General features: G+C 38.1%; 2 protein-coding genes across 3 annotated transcripts in view; one reads left to right on the forward strand and one right to left on the reverse strand.

Annotated features, from left to right (window-relative positions):
- Positions 1–15,200, reverse strand: part of LOC143471195 (allene oxide synthase-lipoxygenase protein-like) — a 33,832-nt gene extending 18,632 nt beyond the window's left edge. Inside the window, exons 1-14 of one of the 2 annotated variants that reach the window (XM_076969588.1) lie at positions 15,069–15,200; positions 14,422–14,611; positions 14,087–14,221; positions 13,688–13,942; positions 13,436–13,526; positions 13,064–13,220; positions 12,645–12,893; positions 12,370–12,562; positions 12,152–12,232; positions 11,887–12,005; positions 11,547–11,666; positions 11,122–11,259; positions 10,782–10,880; positions 10,358–10,614 (exon numbers count right to left, since the gene is read on the reverse strand). In XM_076969588.1, the coding sequence (XP_076825703.1) occupies positions 10,435–10,614; positions 10,782–10,880; positions 11,122–11,259; positions 11,547–11,666; positions 11,887–12,005; positions 12,152–12,232; positions 12,370–12,562; positions 12,645–12,893; positions 13,064–13,220; positions 13,436–13,526; positions 13,688–13,942; positions 14,087–14,221; positions 14,422–14,611; positions 15,069–15,137 (2,076 nt within the window). In that variant the 5' untranslated portion in view covers positions 15,138–15,200 and the 3' untranslated portion in view covers positions 10,358–10,434. Of the gene's footprint in view, positions 1–10,357; positions 10,615–10,781; positions 10,881–11,121; positions 11,260–11,546; positions 11,667–11,886; positions 12,006–12,151; positions 12,233–12,369; positions 12,563–12,644; positions 12,894–13,063; positions 13,221–13,435; positions 13,527–13,687; positions 13,943–14,086; positions 14,222–14,421; positions 14,612–15,068 lie in introns of those variants that run through there. The other variant, XM_076969589.1, reaches the window with a different exon arrangement.
- On the forward strand, positions 6,189–7,814 carry LOC143470654 (uncharacterized). Its single transcript, XM_076968912.1, has 5 exons — positions 6,189–6,224; positions 6,338–6,555; positions 6,673–6,899; positions 7,059–7,221; positions 7,458–7,814. Exons 1-5 carry the CDS (start codon positions 6,189–6,191, stop codon positions 7,555–7,557), a joined length of 744 nt encoding a protein of 247 aa, XP_076825027.1. The 3' UTR covers positions 7,558–7,814.
- Positions 15,201–17,642: the final 2,442 nt, after the last annotated feature.

A 17,642-nucleotide genomic window follows, 5' to 3' on the forward strand; every position in this document is an offset into this window, starting at 1 on the left:
TTATACGTTAAATGTAAACGTGATCGCGCTCCATACTGGCGGATTCAAAAGAACGGTTTAGAAGTTGTTCATCCCAAGGTCGCTCGCTCCGTGGGCGTAGTGACGTAATGCAGCGGAATGGGGAATTCCTCTGAGTCACCTAAAATCAAGTTATTGTTTCAATCAGTTCAATAAACTTAGTTATAAACATAAACAAACACTGTTGTCGTAATTTTGAAATGATAATCAGAGAACGACGGTTTCGGTACGATTCCGGCTTCCACCAGAGACCAAAATGTCGTTTGCGCGGGGACGCGATGGTCATCGAACGGGGATGAGAATTTCTGGGGTCGAGAAGTAGATAGTGCTGGCCCCTCAACCAATGTGCCTGGAAAACACAAAACAATGACATCATTAGAGTGCGACAAAAACTTTCGATCGTTTTCGTCTAAACTTGACGTTTGACCGAAACGAGTAGAATTATGACGTTACAATTGCTCTCTTGCGAAAGACAAAGAATATCTTCATACCCACGACAACTTACATACGAAAAGAGACGAAGTCGGTCGATGATCCATGATTCTGCGTGGATCAATCTCATCTAATGAAGACATGGCAATGAAGACATGGCTGGTTTTATACCAAATCGACGACGTATGATAAGAACGCGCGAGCTGCAGTGAGTAAATACGATAAGCGATAAATTTTCGCTAATCTCGCGACCTCACACTTTTAAGCGATTTTATATCTACTACCTAGCACTGGGCAAATGATCAAGTATTTGTGCTTCTATTATTCTATTTGCCTTCTAGACTCAGATTTAACAAGTAAATCCGTTTTATGTTAACGTTTAAACAAAGCAGTTTTCTTATCGAACTTGTTTGGAAGCTTGTGTGAGAAAAACTGTTCTTAGCTGCTTCCAACAAAGCGAAATGCGCGCTGCAATTTTTGATGCAGAGTTGTTTACAGTATTGCTTGATCAAGGTAGGTTTGCTCTATTATAAGGTTGGGAAAAGGGAATTGGGGAAGATATTTTAGCAACCGGTTTGGAGAGTGTGTGCGAATGGTCCATTTAAAATCCTAACGTATTCTATAACAAATTAAAAATAAAACGGTTACTGCTTATGGTAATACCGTTATAGCTTATCAAGCATTATAGTTTAGCGCATTGAACTAATATACATAAACATAACTAATGTGATCGTGACCCTGTACTTTGTTGACTCTATTCGGCGTCTTTTGGAAACTGATTGTTATGATTTAATAACCAATTCGAAAAGAAACTTTTGAAATAATGCAATTATTTCGTATTGCTCTACTGACTATGACTCAAACCAGTCTACAAACCAGATTGACTAACGCGATGTTTAAGTAAGCGGGAAAAGTGTCGGTAAGCTAACCTAAAAACCAAGCCGAAAGCTCATGAAATATTAAGGGGTCATGTCCCAATTCAAAGAGATAGGCTTTTCAATGCAAAGTACATTAAATCAAGAAGCTACCAACGCATATATAACGCTATAACTAGAGTACTAGAGTACTAGAGTACTTTACTTTAACGCAGTCGGACTTACAATCTCGCAAGAAAAGCAGGAGGTGGGTGGACAAGGTTTTGAACCTGCAAACTCTGCGAGGATGTTCGCCAACTTACAACCAGAGCAGTATTAACCGGTGTTGATATCTTGTTATTATGCAATACCTAAATTATTCCAACATCAGTAGTTGTTACGGCTGTTAAACTTTAGTTACTGTACATTGCTTTCGTCAACCAGAATATGTTGCAAATTACCCGCTCTGCCTTCAGTCAGGCCAATGGCGCAGCATCCTGATGCACATTAGGTAGAGAGGAAAGTTTAGCGAATAACAATCCAAAGGTTCCCGGTTCAAACCCAGGACCTTGCAAGTCCGTTTCGGCGTATAAACTTGAATTCTAAGTGTTTTTATTGGTTTTTTAAAAAAATACACCACAACTGTGCTTAATGTTCAATGCAAATAGATAAAATCGCACCTTTCGCAAATCACTTATGGAAGCGTGATTCCAATTCCGCGTTGTCGGCAGGATTCGAACCTAAGCGGGCAGAGCCCAGCGGATTTCTAGTCTGTCGCCTTAACCACTCGGCCACGACAACTGTGCTTAATGCATAGATGAAATAGTTAATATACCACATTTCCGAATATGCATATGAAATTGCAAAAGTAATATCGGCGTTGTCGGCAGGATTCGAACCTACGCGGGCTGGGCCCAACAGATTTCGAGCCTGTCGCCTTAACCACTCGACCACGACAACTGGGCTTAAGCAGCATAAGCTGCGGCCGCAAACCCATCAGAAATATTTTTTCGCATGTTAGCGTCTTTTACAATAGATATTTTGAATGTACCGGCTATAGCTGCATTACCATAACATTGCTGTATATTTCAATACTTAAGTATGAATTTTTGGCTAAATGACTCCAAATTATCTTTAAGCATTACGCATTTGGAAAGGTTAGTTCACAAACAGTTGCTTTAGAATAATTTCACTTACGAAACCTGCTCTCTCTTATGGTTTGTTAACTGTTTATTCATTACAACAATTTGTTGCCATGTAATGCTACACCTATATATGAAATAGCAGGAAACGCGTCAAACACATACATTCACATTTACTAACCGGGCGCTCGGCTTTCGGTATCTTAAATTTTATAAAACATAGATTTTATATCGAACGTTTCTTGTCAAGTTTTTCAGTTTTTCAAGACACGAATTTGTTTTAAATCAAGGTTTACTGCGCGGAAAGTCAAACTAGAAAACCAGATTGTCTCGTAATAATTGGAAAAAACCTTAAATATGAGCTGGTCCAATACAAAGGATGCTACAGTGTTTACTGTAGCTTTTTGAAAAAAGGGGCTTATGCAGTTTTTAAAGAGTTTCTTATAGAAAGATCAGTGTATCGTGATACACTATATAGGGTGGCGATGTAATGTAACCAACATAAAGTTCTTTATCCATACCAGCAACTAATAAAAGGCAACTGCCACAAAGCAATGAATAAATGAAAAGTTTAGTTGGGAAAGTTAGCTTCGATAACTAGCTTTGTGGAGCTACTATTCCGTAGGCCAATGTCAAAAAATTTGGGATAAAATGCAAGAAAAACTTTGCTCGGAAATTCTCATCTCTTATGACAGCTATGGTTTATGTGTGTAGCCCCTAGTCCTTTGAAGTCTCAGCTTTTTAGCAAAGTGTCAACAGTTAGGCAGGAGGTAAAACACTTTATAATTGGTAATAAACAAACGGCATCAAAATGAAAAAAACATTTCATGTTGGCAACTGATGTCATAGATTTAACCATTAGCGAAGCGTGATAGTTGTGATTCGAGACACCACCGACGTAATTCCTAAATACTTTTTCATGATCTCACATGATCACATGACCCATGGTCACAAATGTTTCCGAAATATTCAGTTTCAAATATTTTATCGGGCATTTTAACCGCTTTTCTCCTTTGCTCTGCTTAACATTGAGAATAAGCATAGATATAACCTCGTTATTACTGGTAGGCTCTGTGCTATCAAAACATTAGCTAATTAGCTATTAACAAAAATACCTCATGTTAATACCGGTTTCATTGTCTCTGGTTTGAAGTGGTCTTTATAACTAAATATCTAAGTTTAAAAGGTTGTTCATCAGGAAAAGCAAACAAGCAAACTCGTCAATCAGGCTCCAAAGGTGCGGATTGAGTTTGCAATGAATCTTAAGATAAATAATTCAACGCTATATTAAGCAATAGCATTATCAGCGTTGACTCAGTACTTTGAAAGTTATCAAACATGATGTAAACAATGCGCTCTATCATTTAAAAACCAGCAGCATGCAGAGTAAACTTACTTAACTTTATATGTTTATGACTTGTTGCTCCACTGAAGATTAGATCATATAAACCGCAGAAATAATAAAAACATGGAGGATTTATTTATTCATGTCAAATATTCCGGAATATCTTTTGCTGCATTTGTTATGCTCAAGTACTGGGTTAAACGCAAAGGACTGATTGCAAAAAGTGTGCGCCAGGAACGAACAGCTCTGTGGTACAACGTCGTATGTTCCTTGACCCACTCAGTTGCTTGTTCAATCTTATGTACACTTTGCTTTTATCTAAATCCGAAACTAGCCCATCCATCTCAACTTCAAGATCGTGGAATGCCTCTAAACCGATTCACTTCTGGATTTTCACTCGGATACTTTTTATACGATTTTTTCGACACTTTGATTTCCTTGTCAGTCGCTAATTCCTGGGCAGTTCTTCTTCACCATGTAGTGGTACTTGCAGGCTTTGGTGTGTACGCGATTAGTTGGAATTATTACAATCAAGTAATAGTTGCTGCGCTTTGCGAAGTCAACAGTGTATTCTTGCATGTTCGCCAACTTCTACATTTATCAGGAATTTCTCGCTCGTCGAGAATTTATCGAGTCAACAGCGTCATCAACCTCATGACTCATCTTCTCTTTCGATTTGGATCCTTCGCTTGGTTGACGATATTTTTTCTAATCGACATTGATGTTATGAAGGACAAAATGACTATGACAGCTTTGTTGATAAACATTTTCATCAATATCCTCAATGTTGTTCTTTTTTATCAATTGCTTAGAACAGATTTTTTAAAACCTTCAAATTCGCGTAAAATTGAATAATGTTGATTTCTTTTACTTTATTCTATTGTAAGATTGTACAGTATTAAACTTGTATAGGTAATTTTGTCCGCAGATAAACGTTCCAATTAACTATTATTTACCATATAAAATTATTACACTGATTGTGGTGACTGTGGTTTGCCAGCCAGTAGTGAAAAATGTCGATGTGTTAGGCATATGACTTCTAGCATATGCTCTCAGAAAGTGCTGTTATAAAACCAGACAGATCTATCATAACACATAATATTGTACAAACCAACCATTATACCCGAAAAGTCTTGCGTGTATTATAGCAGATGTAGCTTGTATTTCGTCTACGTTATTGCGAGTGTTAGTTTCAAAACTCTTATTACAGCAGCTTGTCATTTTGTATTCGTGATTAATAAAAAGTGTTTTACTCAAAAATTTGATTTACGATATAAATAATACTTCATGCTTCAGTATTTTATGTCGGTAAACAATTTTATGTATGTGAACTTTTTGTCCAACACCTTACCGTTCATGATTCCCAGTTCGCTGCCGTACATATGTACATATGCACTTAACGTACTTGCGATATTTCACACATTATCGCTGCGATAGCACGAAGGTATCAGAGATTGCAGCAGGTTATTCCGTTATAATATTTTCCTGTCACTCTTACTCGTCAGTCGTCACGTTTGCCGTTATTTGATCAGTGATGGCTTCTTTGGTTGTTTCCAGAGTCTTGTAGTGAGTCACTTCCCTTTTACGAAGACAATTTTAAGTGGGCAACACTGTGCTTGTGACGAAGTCGCATTTTAAACATTTTAAACGGGATTTGACATCGCATTTTGAATTCAGCGAGAAACATGCGTTCAGCATCTTTTCATCTTGACGAAAACAACAATATTCAATGCGATAACTTCACTATTTTAAAAGTTTCTTTTTCAATTGGTTGTTAAATCAAAGCCATCATAGCTTTCAAAAGACGCCAAATAGGTTCAACGAGGCGATATATGTCACGATCACACCAGATATGTGTTGAGTGCTGAACCATATGCGACAATATCTCATATCATTTCTAAACTACGGTGGAAGAGGTTTTCCATTTAAAATGGGACATTCATATGTCATACAGACGTCACAATCTGGTTTCTAAAATATTTTCTCCAAAATTTATCTTGTAATAGAGCTAACCTACCTTGATCAAGCAATACTGTAAACAACTCTGCATCAAAAATTGCAGCGCGCATTTCGCTTTGTTGGAAGCAGCTAAGAACAGTTTTTCTCGCACAAGCTTCCAAACAAGTTCGATAAGCAAACTGCTTTGTTTAAACGTTAACATAAAACGGGTTTACTTGTTAAATCTGAATCTAGAAGGCAAATAGAATAATAGAAGCACAAATACTTTATCATTTGCCCAATGCTAGGTCGTAGATGTAAAATCACTTAAAAGTGCGAGGTCGAAAGATTAGCAAAAATTTATCACTTATCGTATTTACCAACTGCAGCTCGCGAGTTCTTATCGTACGTCGTCGATTTGGTATAAAACTAGCCATGTCTTCATTGCCAAACCATTAGATGAGATTGAACCACGCAGAATCATGGATCATCGATGTAAGTTGTCGTTTGTCTGAAGATATTCTTCGTCTTTTGCAAGAGTGCAATTGTATCGTCATAGTTCTGCTTGTTTCGGTCAAACGTCAAGTTTTAATGAAAGCGACCGAAAGTTTTTGTCGCACTCTAATGATGTCATTGTTTTATGCTTTCCAGGCACATCGGTTGAGGAGCAAGCACTTCCTACTTCTCGACCGCGGAAAGTCTCATCGCCGTTCGATGACCATCGCGTCCCGGCGCAAACGACATTTTGGTCTCTGGTGGAAGCCGGAATCGAACCAAAACCGTCGTTCTCTGTTTATGACGCACACAAGAGCAGACTATGTCCTAAGTAAGTGGTTATGATCTCATAGTTGCTTAAAAATTTTAGGACCGTTATGTCAGATCATACGAACTGTGAATGACGTAGCTAATATCAGGTAGTGACGTAAATGTGTTTGTAAAACAGGTATCACGACGAAGGTCTATGCGAGCTCGGACTGGACTGTCCACTGGTCCACGAAGAAAAGACCCATTACGTCTCCTCGCTTGACCCCAACGCCCCCGAGTTCTTTCCCCGCTCTACTCGAAAATGTCTTACGACATCTGGAAGCTTCAAACCGTCCGGAAGTTTTTCTGGAGTGCATATCCTTGGACGTGACCTTACATTTCCTTCAATACGTCACAGTTACTCTGGTAAACTCTCTAACTCTCTAAGCGACTGACTGTCAATTTAACTAACTCAGTTTAATAATCGACCAAGATTTATATTTTTGAGAGTTAAACTTAGTAATAACCCCATTTAATCGTAGTTTATTTTAGAAAAAAATATTGATTGTTTTTTTGCATATCCAGACTTCGGCGAACGAAGAGAAAAATTCAAATCTAGACCTTGTAAGTTTTTTCAAGCTACCGGGAGATGTCGGTATGGAGCAAAGTGTTCTTTTGCTCACAACGAAAAAGAAAAACGAGTTGATATTTCCAAAGTATACAAGTACAAGACGGAGATATGTCAAAGGTAAGTAAAGTTTTGTGTTCAAAACGATGATGCGATCGATCGACGAAACGATGATGAACGATGATGACGCGATGACCATCGCGTCCCCGCGCAAACGACATTTTGGTCTCTGGTGGAAGCCGGAATCGAACCAAAACCGTCGTTCTCTTATTATCATTTCAAAATTACGACAACAGTGTTTGTTTATGTTTATAACTAAGTTTATTGAACTGATTGAAAGAATAACTTGATTTAAGGTGGCTCAGAAGAATCCCCCATTCCGCTGCATTATGTCACTACGCACACGGAGCGAGCGAGCTTCAACCGAATTTCGATCTACCTCCGTTTCTTCCCTAGAACTCCAACTTTTGACACCGTTTTTTTTAGTCAGTATGGAGCGAGATCGTGTTTACATTTAACGTATAACAAAATGCAGTGGTTCAGTTTTGTGCAATTTTATTGAAACAATTCACATTTGGCCACATTTTGTGTTGATATTTTAGCAATCGCGGTTCTGGATTATTAATTCGCTTGCAATAATTTAATTTGCAAGTCTCGCCATAGACTTTGCAATCTTGTTGGCCCGTAAGATAAATATTATTGTAGTTATTGGTGACTGGTGGTGCTTTTTTATTTGTTTATATTTCAACATTCCGTCTGTTGACGCTTTACTGGAATAAAATCTATCTTTATCTGCTAAGATGTATTTCAAAGATCTTAAAAGTTACTTGTCATCACCTGCCTAGTTACCGGGAGAAGTGGGGGCGAGGGAAGGGGCTAGATCATCTATCTGCTGGGGTATATTTTAAAGATATTGAAAGCAATGTCGTCCTGGTTGTGCTATCTGTCAAACGCTTCCATCAATCAATCAATCAATCAATCAATCAATCAATCAACTGTCAAACAAATATTCGAAACAATTTCCAAATATCCAAACGATATTTGACTTGCTTTGTAAATCTCGGAGATGATCAAAATATTCAAGATGAGTTCTATAGACTAATACGAGACAAATACTTACTTTTTTCTCAAGTCAAAACCATTTATGGTAACCTTGAGTCTGTTGGGTACAAGGAGTGTGCGCGATTGCGTATGGTCAAGGGGGGGTGGTAAAGTTATTTAAAAGGTCTGGATTGCTTTTACGTAGTGTGGACTGTGGAGATTCTATAATTAAAGGATCCATGAATACACTTCGATAAATTTTCCAAGGAGAACTGTTGATTTTCTATAACACATTTGAGTCTGGTTTTCCATATGTGGTGATTCTTCGTTGTGATTAAGATAGTGAGGACTTTGTCGGTGTTCGACTCAAGTCCCGAGTCGTACCTTAGGACGCAAAGATCCTCGACATTTTCTTTATTTAGGTTTAGGTTTAAAGTTTTTTCGGCGAGTTTTATTGTTCGTTTCCATTGGATCAGGGTTTGGGGGCATTTGTAAAATAGAAAATGGGCAGAAGCGGAATCTGGTCCAATTTTACAAAAACGGCAGCTATTCCTTGTTGTTGGTGCGTATACGGTTAAGTCGGTGTTGAAAGGTAGCAAATTTCTTGCAAACTTAAAGTTAAAAGTTCGTAGGTGGCTTGAAAGCTCAAGGGAGTGCATGGATTCTTTCCCATTTTTTCGGTCTATTTGAGTGGTTCCGGATTGGATTCTTATTTTATTTATTATCCGTTTGTAGGTTTGTAATGATTAATGCAACGCTCCTCGCAGCCCCTAATCAACGCCCCTTGCAGCTTAGTCGCATACCTCGCAATCACGCCAATGATGTTCTCCGTTCAGCTCCCCAGTTCTTTTCAGTTGCGTGATTACGATTTACCAGCCTAAGAATACCAGTTTCCTTTTTATGCTTTTGTCTAAATTTACTTGTTGTGTTGCAGCTTAGTTTAGTTCTTGTTTATTAAAGCTGAATAATTAAAGGATACAATTATTTATAATTGTCTGTTCTGTTCAAGGATTTCTTTAACTTTCCACCAATAAGGTCAGTTTTGGTTAAATCGTATTTTTTGATAATTTAAATTATTTTTTCATAATATGGGGATCGGGTGTCGATGTGAAGAAGGTATTTCAGACATACAACTTCTAAGGTACGGGCAATCGCATGACCAATCTGATATTAAATATAACTATTGTGGACGTTGAGGGTCTCGTTTAAAACTCTGGCGAGACAGTATTTTCGGACAGATTTCAGATATGTTAGATCCGCGTAGATTTCAAAATTTGGGAGGTTTAGGCCGTCGTCAAGTTTCGAGAGCTGGAGTGTTGGAATTTTTTATGTTCGCGTAAGAGGTTTTCCCTACTGCCTAGTTTTTTACTTTTTCGTTTATTAAATTGATTTTGTTCGCAGGGGGAGGGTACGTTTGCGCGGCATTGTTGCTGATTGCTAATAGCTTCGATTGGATTAAGATTTCCTTGGCGTCGAGCGTGGCGTTTTCTTTTTTCTTGACGTTTTCTTGATTTCTTCTATTTTGTTTTTCACTTTTTGTGTTTCTTGCCAATAACGGTTCAGATGTTGGTTGCCAATGGTTGTACCTAACAGGTTTAGTTCCGTTTTGCCCCATTTTATGTCTGGGTTGTCTAGGAACGTTGGTTGTCGCCGATAAATTATTATCAGTCCTTGGGTTATTTTTATATTTAGTCTGAGTCCCGAAGCGGGTTTAAAATTGTCGACGAGAGTCAGCGCCTTGTCAACCGAGGAAATGTTTCTCAGTGTTAGGGTCACATCAACTCACTCTTAATTTCTCGTCTTTCTCGTCTATTGGATTCCTTTTATATCTGTGGTTTGACGTAGTTTTTCGGATAAACATTCGGTTACGGTAAGAAATAAATGAAAGCTCAGTGAGTCTTCTTGTCTTAAGCCTATTTCTAATTTAAGTTCCGCAGATCGGTGGCCGTTTACCACAATTTGGCGGCACTGTCTTCGTAGAGGTTTTCGATACTTTCATGTTGGTAGACAGATTCAGCGCTCACGAGGTTTTGTTTAACCAATTTGTTCCTATTGAGTCAAACGCTTTTTCGAAATCGAGTAATATAAAAAATCGCCTTGAGCCCTCTCTTTGAGCTCTGTTCGAATAAGTCTCTAAAAAAGGTAGTTCCCCCTTTTTCCTACCGTTGCGAATTGGGATTCCCCGATCAATTTTGGCAGACATTCTTTCAATATGTTTGTCAGAACTTTGCTATATATTCTGTACATTCTAGCTTATAACTTCGTAAAACACAATTTTTAATGTGAGTATATTTAAATGGCGATGCTGTTTGGTACTCTATCCGGCAGGAGGAAAGTGTAAGGATGATGTAATCCCTCGTTCCTCTTCCGAATTCTGTCGGATTCTGCAGACAGATCTTCTCTGTATTGCTCCATCATCGTCAGTACATCCTGCTCACAGAAAAGACGATCCGGGTAATGTCCCAGATAGACCTGGCAAGTATAGATCGGATTTAGAGCTGAGTTAGAAACGTTTTAAAGCTAAAAACAAAGTGCTAAAACAATAATCGCAAGATTAGATTTCCAGCCGTTTGTTGTACTTATTGGCGTTGCGGCGTAGAGTTAAATGCGCAAGTTTACAATTGTAAGGTTTTGCTCACTTCGTTGGGTGAGAATGCAGACAGAGCATAGGTAAGTGCGACCACTTTAATTGACGAATCTGCCGAGGGTAACGATCGAAGAACCAGCTCATCAGACACCTGCAAATAAAGTTTTATGTCGGTTTGTAGCAGACAGCCTAAAGCAGGGGGAGCGAAGATTTGTTTGACATCGAATGCGGATTTATAACTAAACAAAACCTCAAAGCTTTCCATCCAAAGTATTTGAAATGAAGCAAAGATACCGACGTCATAATGCCGTCACTTGTATCAAAAAACTACTCAAACTAGTTTTATGTCTTTCGACATTTCACATCCCAAATCCTCCAAGAACCAGATTTACCTCATCGTCCTTCTTCGGTGGAGGAAGTCTCATGTTTGATGGACAGTTGGGGGCAAATTTGTAAGTTTCAAACTGACCAAAGTTGACCGCTGCGTGCTGGGCTGAACTTGAGAACATCAAAGTGACGCAGATTTCAATCTGGGAAGAGGTTTAATGCTCATAACTTTAAATGGCTGTAACTTTCTTCACTCGTTTCTACACTGTATTAACGGAAACTATATCCTACAGATCCAATACATTTCTTCACACAATTGGAACTTGGCAATGACCCCTATACCGCTTGAACCTCGGTTATTGGGATAGCTTGTGTGTCTTTTTCTACAGGTGCATTTTCGTTTGTGTTTATTAAACGTAGCTTTTGCGGGTTTTCTATGTAGTTAGCGGAAAATTGTTATTACGTTTCATCTGACAGCCAGTTTTCTTACCAGTTCATCTATGGTAACGATTTCGGTGGGCATTCCCCTGGTGTTGCCATCTTGCCAAGCCAAGCCTCGTTTCGCCACATCTTCGGCCCAGTTTTGAAGTTCATAATCTTCACAGATATCCTGGGAATTGCATATTAAGTTGCTTTTCAATACTCACACAATTTGTATTACTTTCTCAACTAAATAATGCGGTAGCTGTTTATATTAATTTGAACAAGCCAAGTGCAATTAAAAAAGAAGAAAAAAAGTTGAAATAAAATCATTTGGAAATAGACGAGCATGGTGTATATAAATTTCACAACTTTCAGCTATACGAGTTGTTGTTGCATCTTAAACTCACAGTATCAGACTTGTAGTAATAACGAAGCAAAGATCCAACAAATTTTTCCATGATCTTCCACAAAGCCAGGGCGTCATCACGATAGTAATTATTGGGAAGCAAGTTTGGTTCGTCGATGCCTGATGACATAAATAGAATAATAGTCGATTTTTCGACGGTATCAAAACATAATAATGCTTCACATACAATTGCGCTTGCAAATAGATTGAAAACTAATAGGCAAAAATAATTATTTTCGAGCTGTTTGGAAGAGCAAAGCACATACCTTGTTTTTTTAAACGCTTAGGAATGACGAGGTCTTCCAGTGTGAATGTTTCAAAAGCTTTCCGGGATAAGGCCGTAGCAGCTGTATATTTAAACACGAATCAATTACAACAGCAACGTTTGCCATCATGCAAAGAATTAATTTTTCTGTTTACATTTTTTCTGCTTATTTCAAGTATAGAATTATAAAATCAAAGCTTTACAAAGAACGTCTCTTACACACGGCTATGGCTTGGTTCGCAAGGCTGTTTGGTTCAATCAATTGGGTCCTTGCGTCTGTGTTAATGGCGCTCACTGTCTGAAGATGAGGTCTTAGCAATTTATAGACCGGATGAGCGCGGGACAGACACCGGAAAAGAGCAACAGCGAAAGGTTCCACAATATTGTGAGTAAGTAAAAAATGATACACCCACTGAAATACAACATAAGTAATTAACAATGTTGAAAATTTTAACAAGGTTAGTAGACCATAATGTTAGGAAAATTACACTTACTTCATGTTCAGAAGTTCCAGCGCAACGAAAATACATTTTCGCCAACAACCATCTATTGTTGTTTTCAGGCGTGAAAAGATAATCACGATCTCCTGGTACTAACTGGATTGCAATTGGCAAGAATTTGTCCTCGTCATTGACATGAAATAATCCAACCGCATCAGGGCAGTAGAGTTCCTTTCCCTTCACAACATTGCGTTCAACTCCTCCCAAAGCTGCTTTGTAATCGCTGATGTAAATCTTTCCCGCCTTAAAAAATTTTGTGAAAACGTTTTTGTTAAATTACTTTAATCTGCTTAAGATACGACTAAAGTTAGAATTTTCGAAGAATTTTTCGCAATTTTCTGAACAATGCAAATAAATTGCTTAAATCAACTTAACATCTTTCAATATGTTTATATGAATGCAATACTAAATACCTCCATTTCTTCTTCGAGCGTTCGGTTTCCTGAAAGAAATTTACAAACGTCGTCATTGGTTACGTTGAAATAGTCCGGTAGTGACGTACACCTCGACACCATAAGGGGGCTGATGCCGGTGAGCACTTGTCTGCCCATGCCCTCGTCTGTATCCCAGCTAAAGGTCAAAGGGTAAAGTTCATTAAGGGCGGTATCGTTTAATTTTTGCATAACATTTTGTCTATCATACATTTTCTTCAAAGGTCTAAGGTTGGTGCCACGATTGGTATCTGTAGCAAGGCATTCATTGATAGATGAACGTTTAAATAATGTATTAGCCTACTTTTTACACAATAGCGTGCACGTTTAAAATACACTTTAAGTCGCGCATACTCGTCTAGAAAGTTTGGAGTTTGTTGTTGAAGATGACAAGCATCAGCAAAGCGATGATAAGTATCCAGACTCTTGACTGGGCTAATGCGTGCTACAACAATGAAAAAAATTGAACAAAAAAAGTTGGCAATAATAACTTAATCCTAAAAGCCATGTTCTACGTATTAAAGCTTAGTCAGTAAAAGTTTGGCAAATAATAGCTTATTCCGCAAACTTGCTGCAGCCATATGCAGCCATATCAGTCACATCTACCTTTAACAAATGAAAGCGCTGCTTCCACCGCAGCTGAAAATCTGTTTCCCTCGACGTCTTTTTCCCGGATTGCAGTTCTTTTAAATAATGGCGGGAGCTCTTGGTACTTGTTAGCATTCACGTATCGGGGAAATCCCCAACCGATATCTTCCGGTGTTGGTGTCTGCACCCATTCGTACAAAGACAGATTTTCTTCTACCTCTCTTTCGCGGAGGGCTTTTATGTAGCGATTGGACTCTTTTTGAGGCAAAACACCTAAAGTGCGGATTAGACCAGTTACATGTTGATAAATCGCTGTCAACCGTACTAACCTATGCAAAATTGCTCGTTAACTTTCAACAACTTGCTCATTAAGAGGCGTTATTATGCGACAAATAAAAATTCGCCCAAGTTATTTACCTTCCCCTCTGACCACTTCAATGCCGTTTACCACCCAGTCGTAGATGGGAAACGTCGCTTTGTCCCCGTTTTCGCATATTGTGATCGTGACGTATTCGCAGAACCATTCGTCGTCTTTGTGAAGATTTTCAAGTTCTAAGGCAACAAGATTGAACAATACAGCACATGGCATTACCACTGCTTACATGTTTTGGTGGTTTATTCAGAAAAACAAACGTAAAATTAGAAAAGCTGAAAGATTAGTCGCAGTGACATATTAGATTAGATTTTCCATTGGGAGGAGGATACCGTAACATTTTGTATAAGGCATTCATTCGCCACAAATAGTTACTCACTTATTCGCAAAATAATCGGCAATCCAACATCTTTGGCAGTTATACTGAAATGTTCCTTCTGACCCTTTTCAAAGTCATGCTTCAAGATATGACGGAGCCTTAAAAATCCAGTCGACTCATTCCCGTTTTGCCCCAAAAGTTCAACGTGGACTGAAGAGTCAGTTCCAGAGTGGCAGTAGGCGTCGGAAGTCTGAAAGATTCGAAATTGAGAACATGAGATGATTATGACTGAAGATGGGATGTCACGCCACCCATTGTTAAATTTCAGGAAGGACATGCCAAAGCTGGTCTTAGTTACAGTATAAATTGAGGTTAGACTAAGATTAAAATACAGATAGACTTGGATTTATGGAAGAATACTTTCTAATACTTTTACGGAAGTAACTTTTCAGTTAGGTTGGCAAAGAACCAGAAACATATTTTTGCATGGACGCTGGACAGTCTTTGTGCTACAGTAAAACTGTGACGGCCTCATAAAATGCCACTTTTTGTATGTAAAACTGTTCTCGGAGCCTGAGTTGTCAATTTAAGATAACGAACTTTTATCACATAACTTTGTGAACATGCAAGATATCGTAAGATTTGAATAACTAACCCGTTAACTAAACTTGCTTTTAGTTAATATTTTATTAGTAGATATTCATCACCTTGACAGTTATATTGTAGGAAATCTTTTTTTCCGATACTTGATGATCTTTGCCGCAAGTACAGCCCATCTTAGTCGCTAACTACAGCGCGTAGATAATTTTGGAGAAAGTTCTAAAATTATAAATCTTTTGATTATATCATGAGAAAACTTTTTAACTTTTTTACCAATATCTTTTACACTGTTCCTCATCTCCCATGTATATCATGCACTTGTCTACAATTGTGTTATGATATAAAATCCGACACAAACGGCTTCTGTAAGTAACTATTTCCTACAAAAACAATCCTTTATGTGCCTAGGAGGGCATAGTAACCAAACAACAACAAAAAATATAGAGCTTTATAATTGTGGCTGCTGATTCATTGCGATGATTAGGAAGATACGACATGAATGTTTTGTTTTATGATTATGGCGTTTCATGTAAACAACCTCCAACCATTTCTAGGAAATTGTGCCTGAAGAAAGCAGGCATAGTGTGTTGTAGGTTATGCGAGATTGATACATTGTGAGCTACATCACCCGAATTAGGCCTAATATGCAAAACAGCAATGATTATACAAACGTTTCTGGGTTTTGAAAAGGTGTAGGTCGACAAAGCTGTATAAGGTCATAAGGGCGATACCAGGATACCAAACCGTGTTTCAATAACTTACGAAAACAATTCAATACGAGTTTTGGAAGACCATTGACGGCGGTGGCGTAAAAACGGTAACGAAACGCAACATAGCAACATGTGTTGACGATGAAAGACGTTCTTGATGCTGCGGAAATTGAGAAGCATTAGTAACCGCAATTTCCTGTAGTGTCGTTACCGTAACTATTACACCTTATTCAATCAATGCAACATCACACTCGGTGTACCTCACACAATAACCACCTTTATCCGGTTGAATTATTTGCACGAATAATACAGTCCTGCACGCAAGTAGCGAAGACACTAAACATCACCATATGGTTTATCACAATTTTACTTAGTTAAATGAACGAAACATTAAGTGGAACGTGCTTAAAAGTATGATAAATGCCCTAAAAACTTCGAAAGACTTCGAGTTAAATGTTAAACAGACTCACAACATTCCTCACATTTAAGTTATACAGTCGTATGACGTATACCCACAGCCGTAAATCTCAGGCAAAGCGTCAGTTGAAAACAGCAAACTTTTAAAGGAGCCAAAACCACTATAGTGAAACCAAACGTGTAGGTTTGGTCACCCAACCTTTTTAGCTTGCGGACCGGTAAAATGTCAAAACCAATTTTGCGGACCCGTGAACCTTTCAAAAACCAATCCAACATGTAATTATGACACAAGTATGCAACTCAAAAGAAAAGAAACTTCAATTTAATGAGAAGTTTGCTGTTGTCTTTTTGATATCATACGTGTTATACGTGGTTCTATTCAAGTTTCTGCAAGGCAAAGTACAGAGTTCACTTCAACACGATTTCTTGTTTGGTCTTGATGAGAGATAACGATGTAAAGCTTTTCTCAGATAGGTAAGTTATACAAAAAATCAACAGTTATTTCATGGCTATTTTACCACACACTGCTGCAAATTACGGAGCTGGCGAAGTTCTAAATCAGTTTAAAAATTTTATTTTTTATTTCTTTAATTAATGGACAAGCCTTCAACATCTTGCATTTTGCAATCGAGATATAAAATTGTAATATATTTGGACAGCAGGAAAGTTGACGCGTGCAGTCCGCGGACCGGCGGTCTAGAACCACTGGTTAATATAGTAGTCTTAAATGGTACCTCAGTTGTAGGCTAGACAACAATTGATGTTGCCTGGAATGTCATATGAGAGTTTCACAAGTAATTTGTCTCTTTTGTTTAATCCTTTTCGAAACTATCTGTTTTCAATTCTTTTCATTTTTTTGTCATTTATCTAAACCTTTTGGATCTTTATTTTTATACCGATCTGGAATTTACCTGCATTCAAACGTTTAGTTTTGTTGACTTCAAATCATTTGACTTTTAGTTTTATCTAACTCACTTGAATTTTAGTTGAGCAACGATTTTTTGATCTTTTATTCTTTTTGCAACATGTATCTAACACAATACATATGAAGCTATAACAGCTATATAGCAAGCCATAAAAGCGAAAAGCTATATAATACTATGGAAACCGGAACTACATCCAGTGATTTGGAACCTTTATTGATGTAAAAAACTGTTAAGTTTTTGTTATTCCTATAAAGTTTTGAGATTGGAGATGCAGTATTTTTAACGAGCTTCGTTCATTTCCCACAGAGACAGTCACAGTAAAACCTGTGCATTATCACGTCGACTATCTTTCCAAAACCTATTTATAACACCAAATTAAAGAACGAATTCGCATAAATAAAATCCTCCAGGTGGTGGTAGTGGTGGTGGTTTGTAGGTTCCGGGAAATAAACACGGCAATGGATAATCAAGACCTCGAGTTTTTAGGCGTGCTTCAATGTACATGGTGTGGTAACCACGGAAAAACGCAAAAACATGGTCATGAAAACGACTTCAAGCCGGTCACCGACCGGGGTCATCCATCTTCTTCAGTCTCTCAGTCGCCAAGATTTTGATATTTACGCAGCCA

The sequence above is a fragment of the Clavelina lepadiformis genome, chromosome 9 (genome assembly GCF_947623445.1).
Source record: "Clavelina lepadiformis chromosome 9, kaClaLepa1.1, whole genome shotgun sequence".
Taxonomy (NCBI): Eukaryota; Metazoa; Chordata; class Ascidiacea; order Aplousobranchia; family Clavelinidae; genus Clavelina; species Clavelina lepadiformis.

Excerpts from the sequence above, each read along its gene's own strand:
- LOC143470654 (XM_076968912.1), top strand. The coding sequence starts at position 6,189 with ATGAGATTGAACCACGCAGAATCATGGATCATCGAT. Across the intron at positions 6,556-6,672 it reads AAGAGCAGACTATGTCCTAA|GTATCACGACGAAGGTCTAT; the intron begins GTAAGTGGTTAT and ends TTTGTAAAACAG. Across the intron at positions 7,222-7,457 it reads AAGACGGAGATATGTCAAAG|GTGGCTCAGAAGAATCCCCC; the intron begins GTAAGTAAAGTT and ends ACTTGATTTAAG.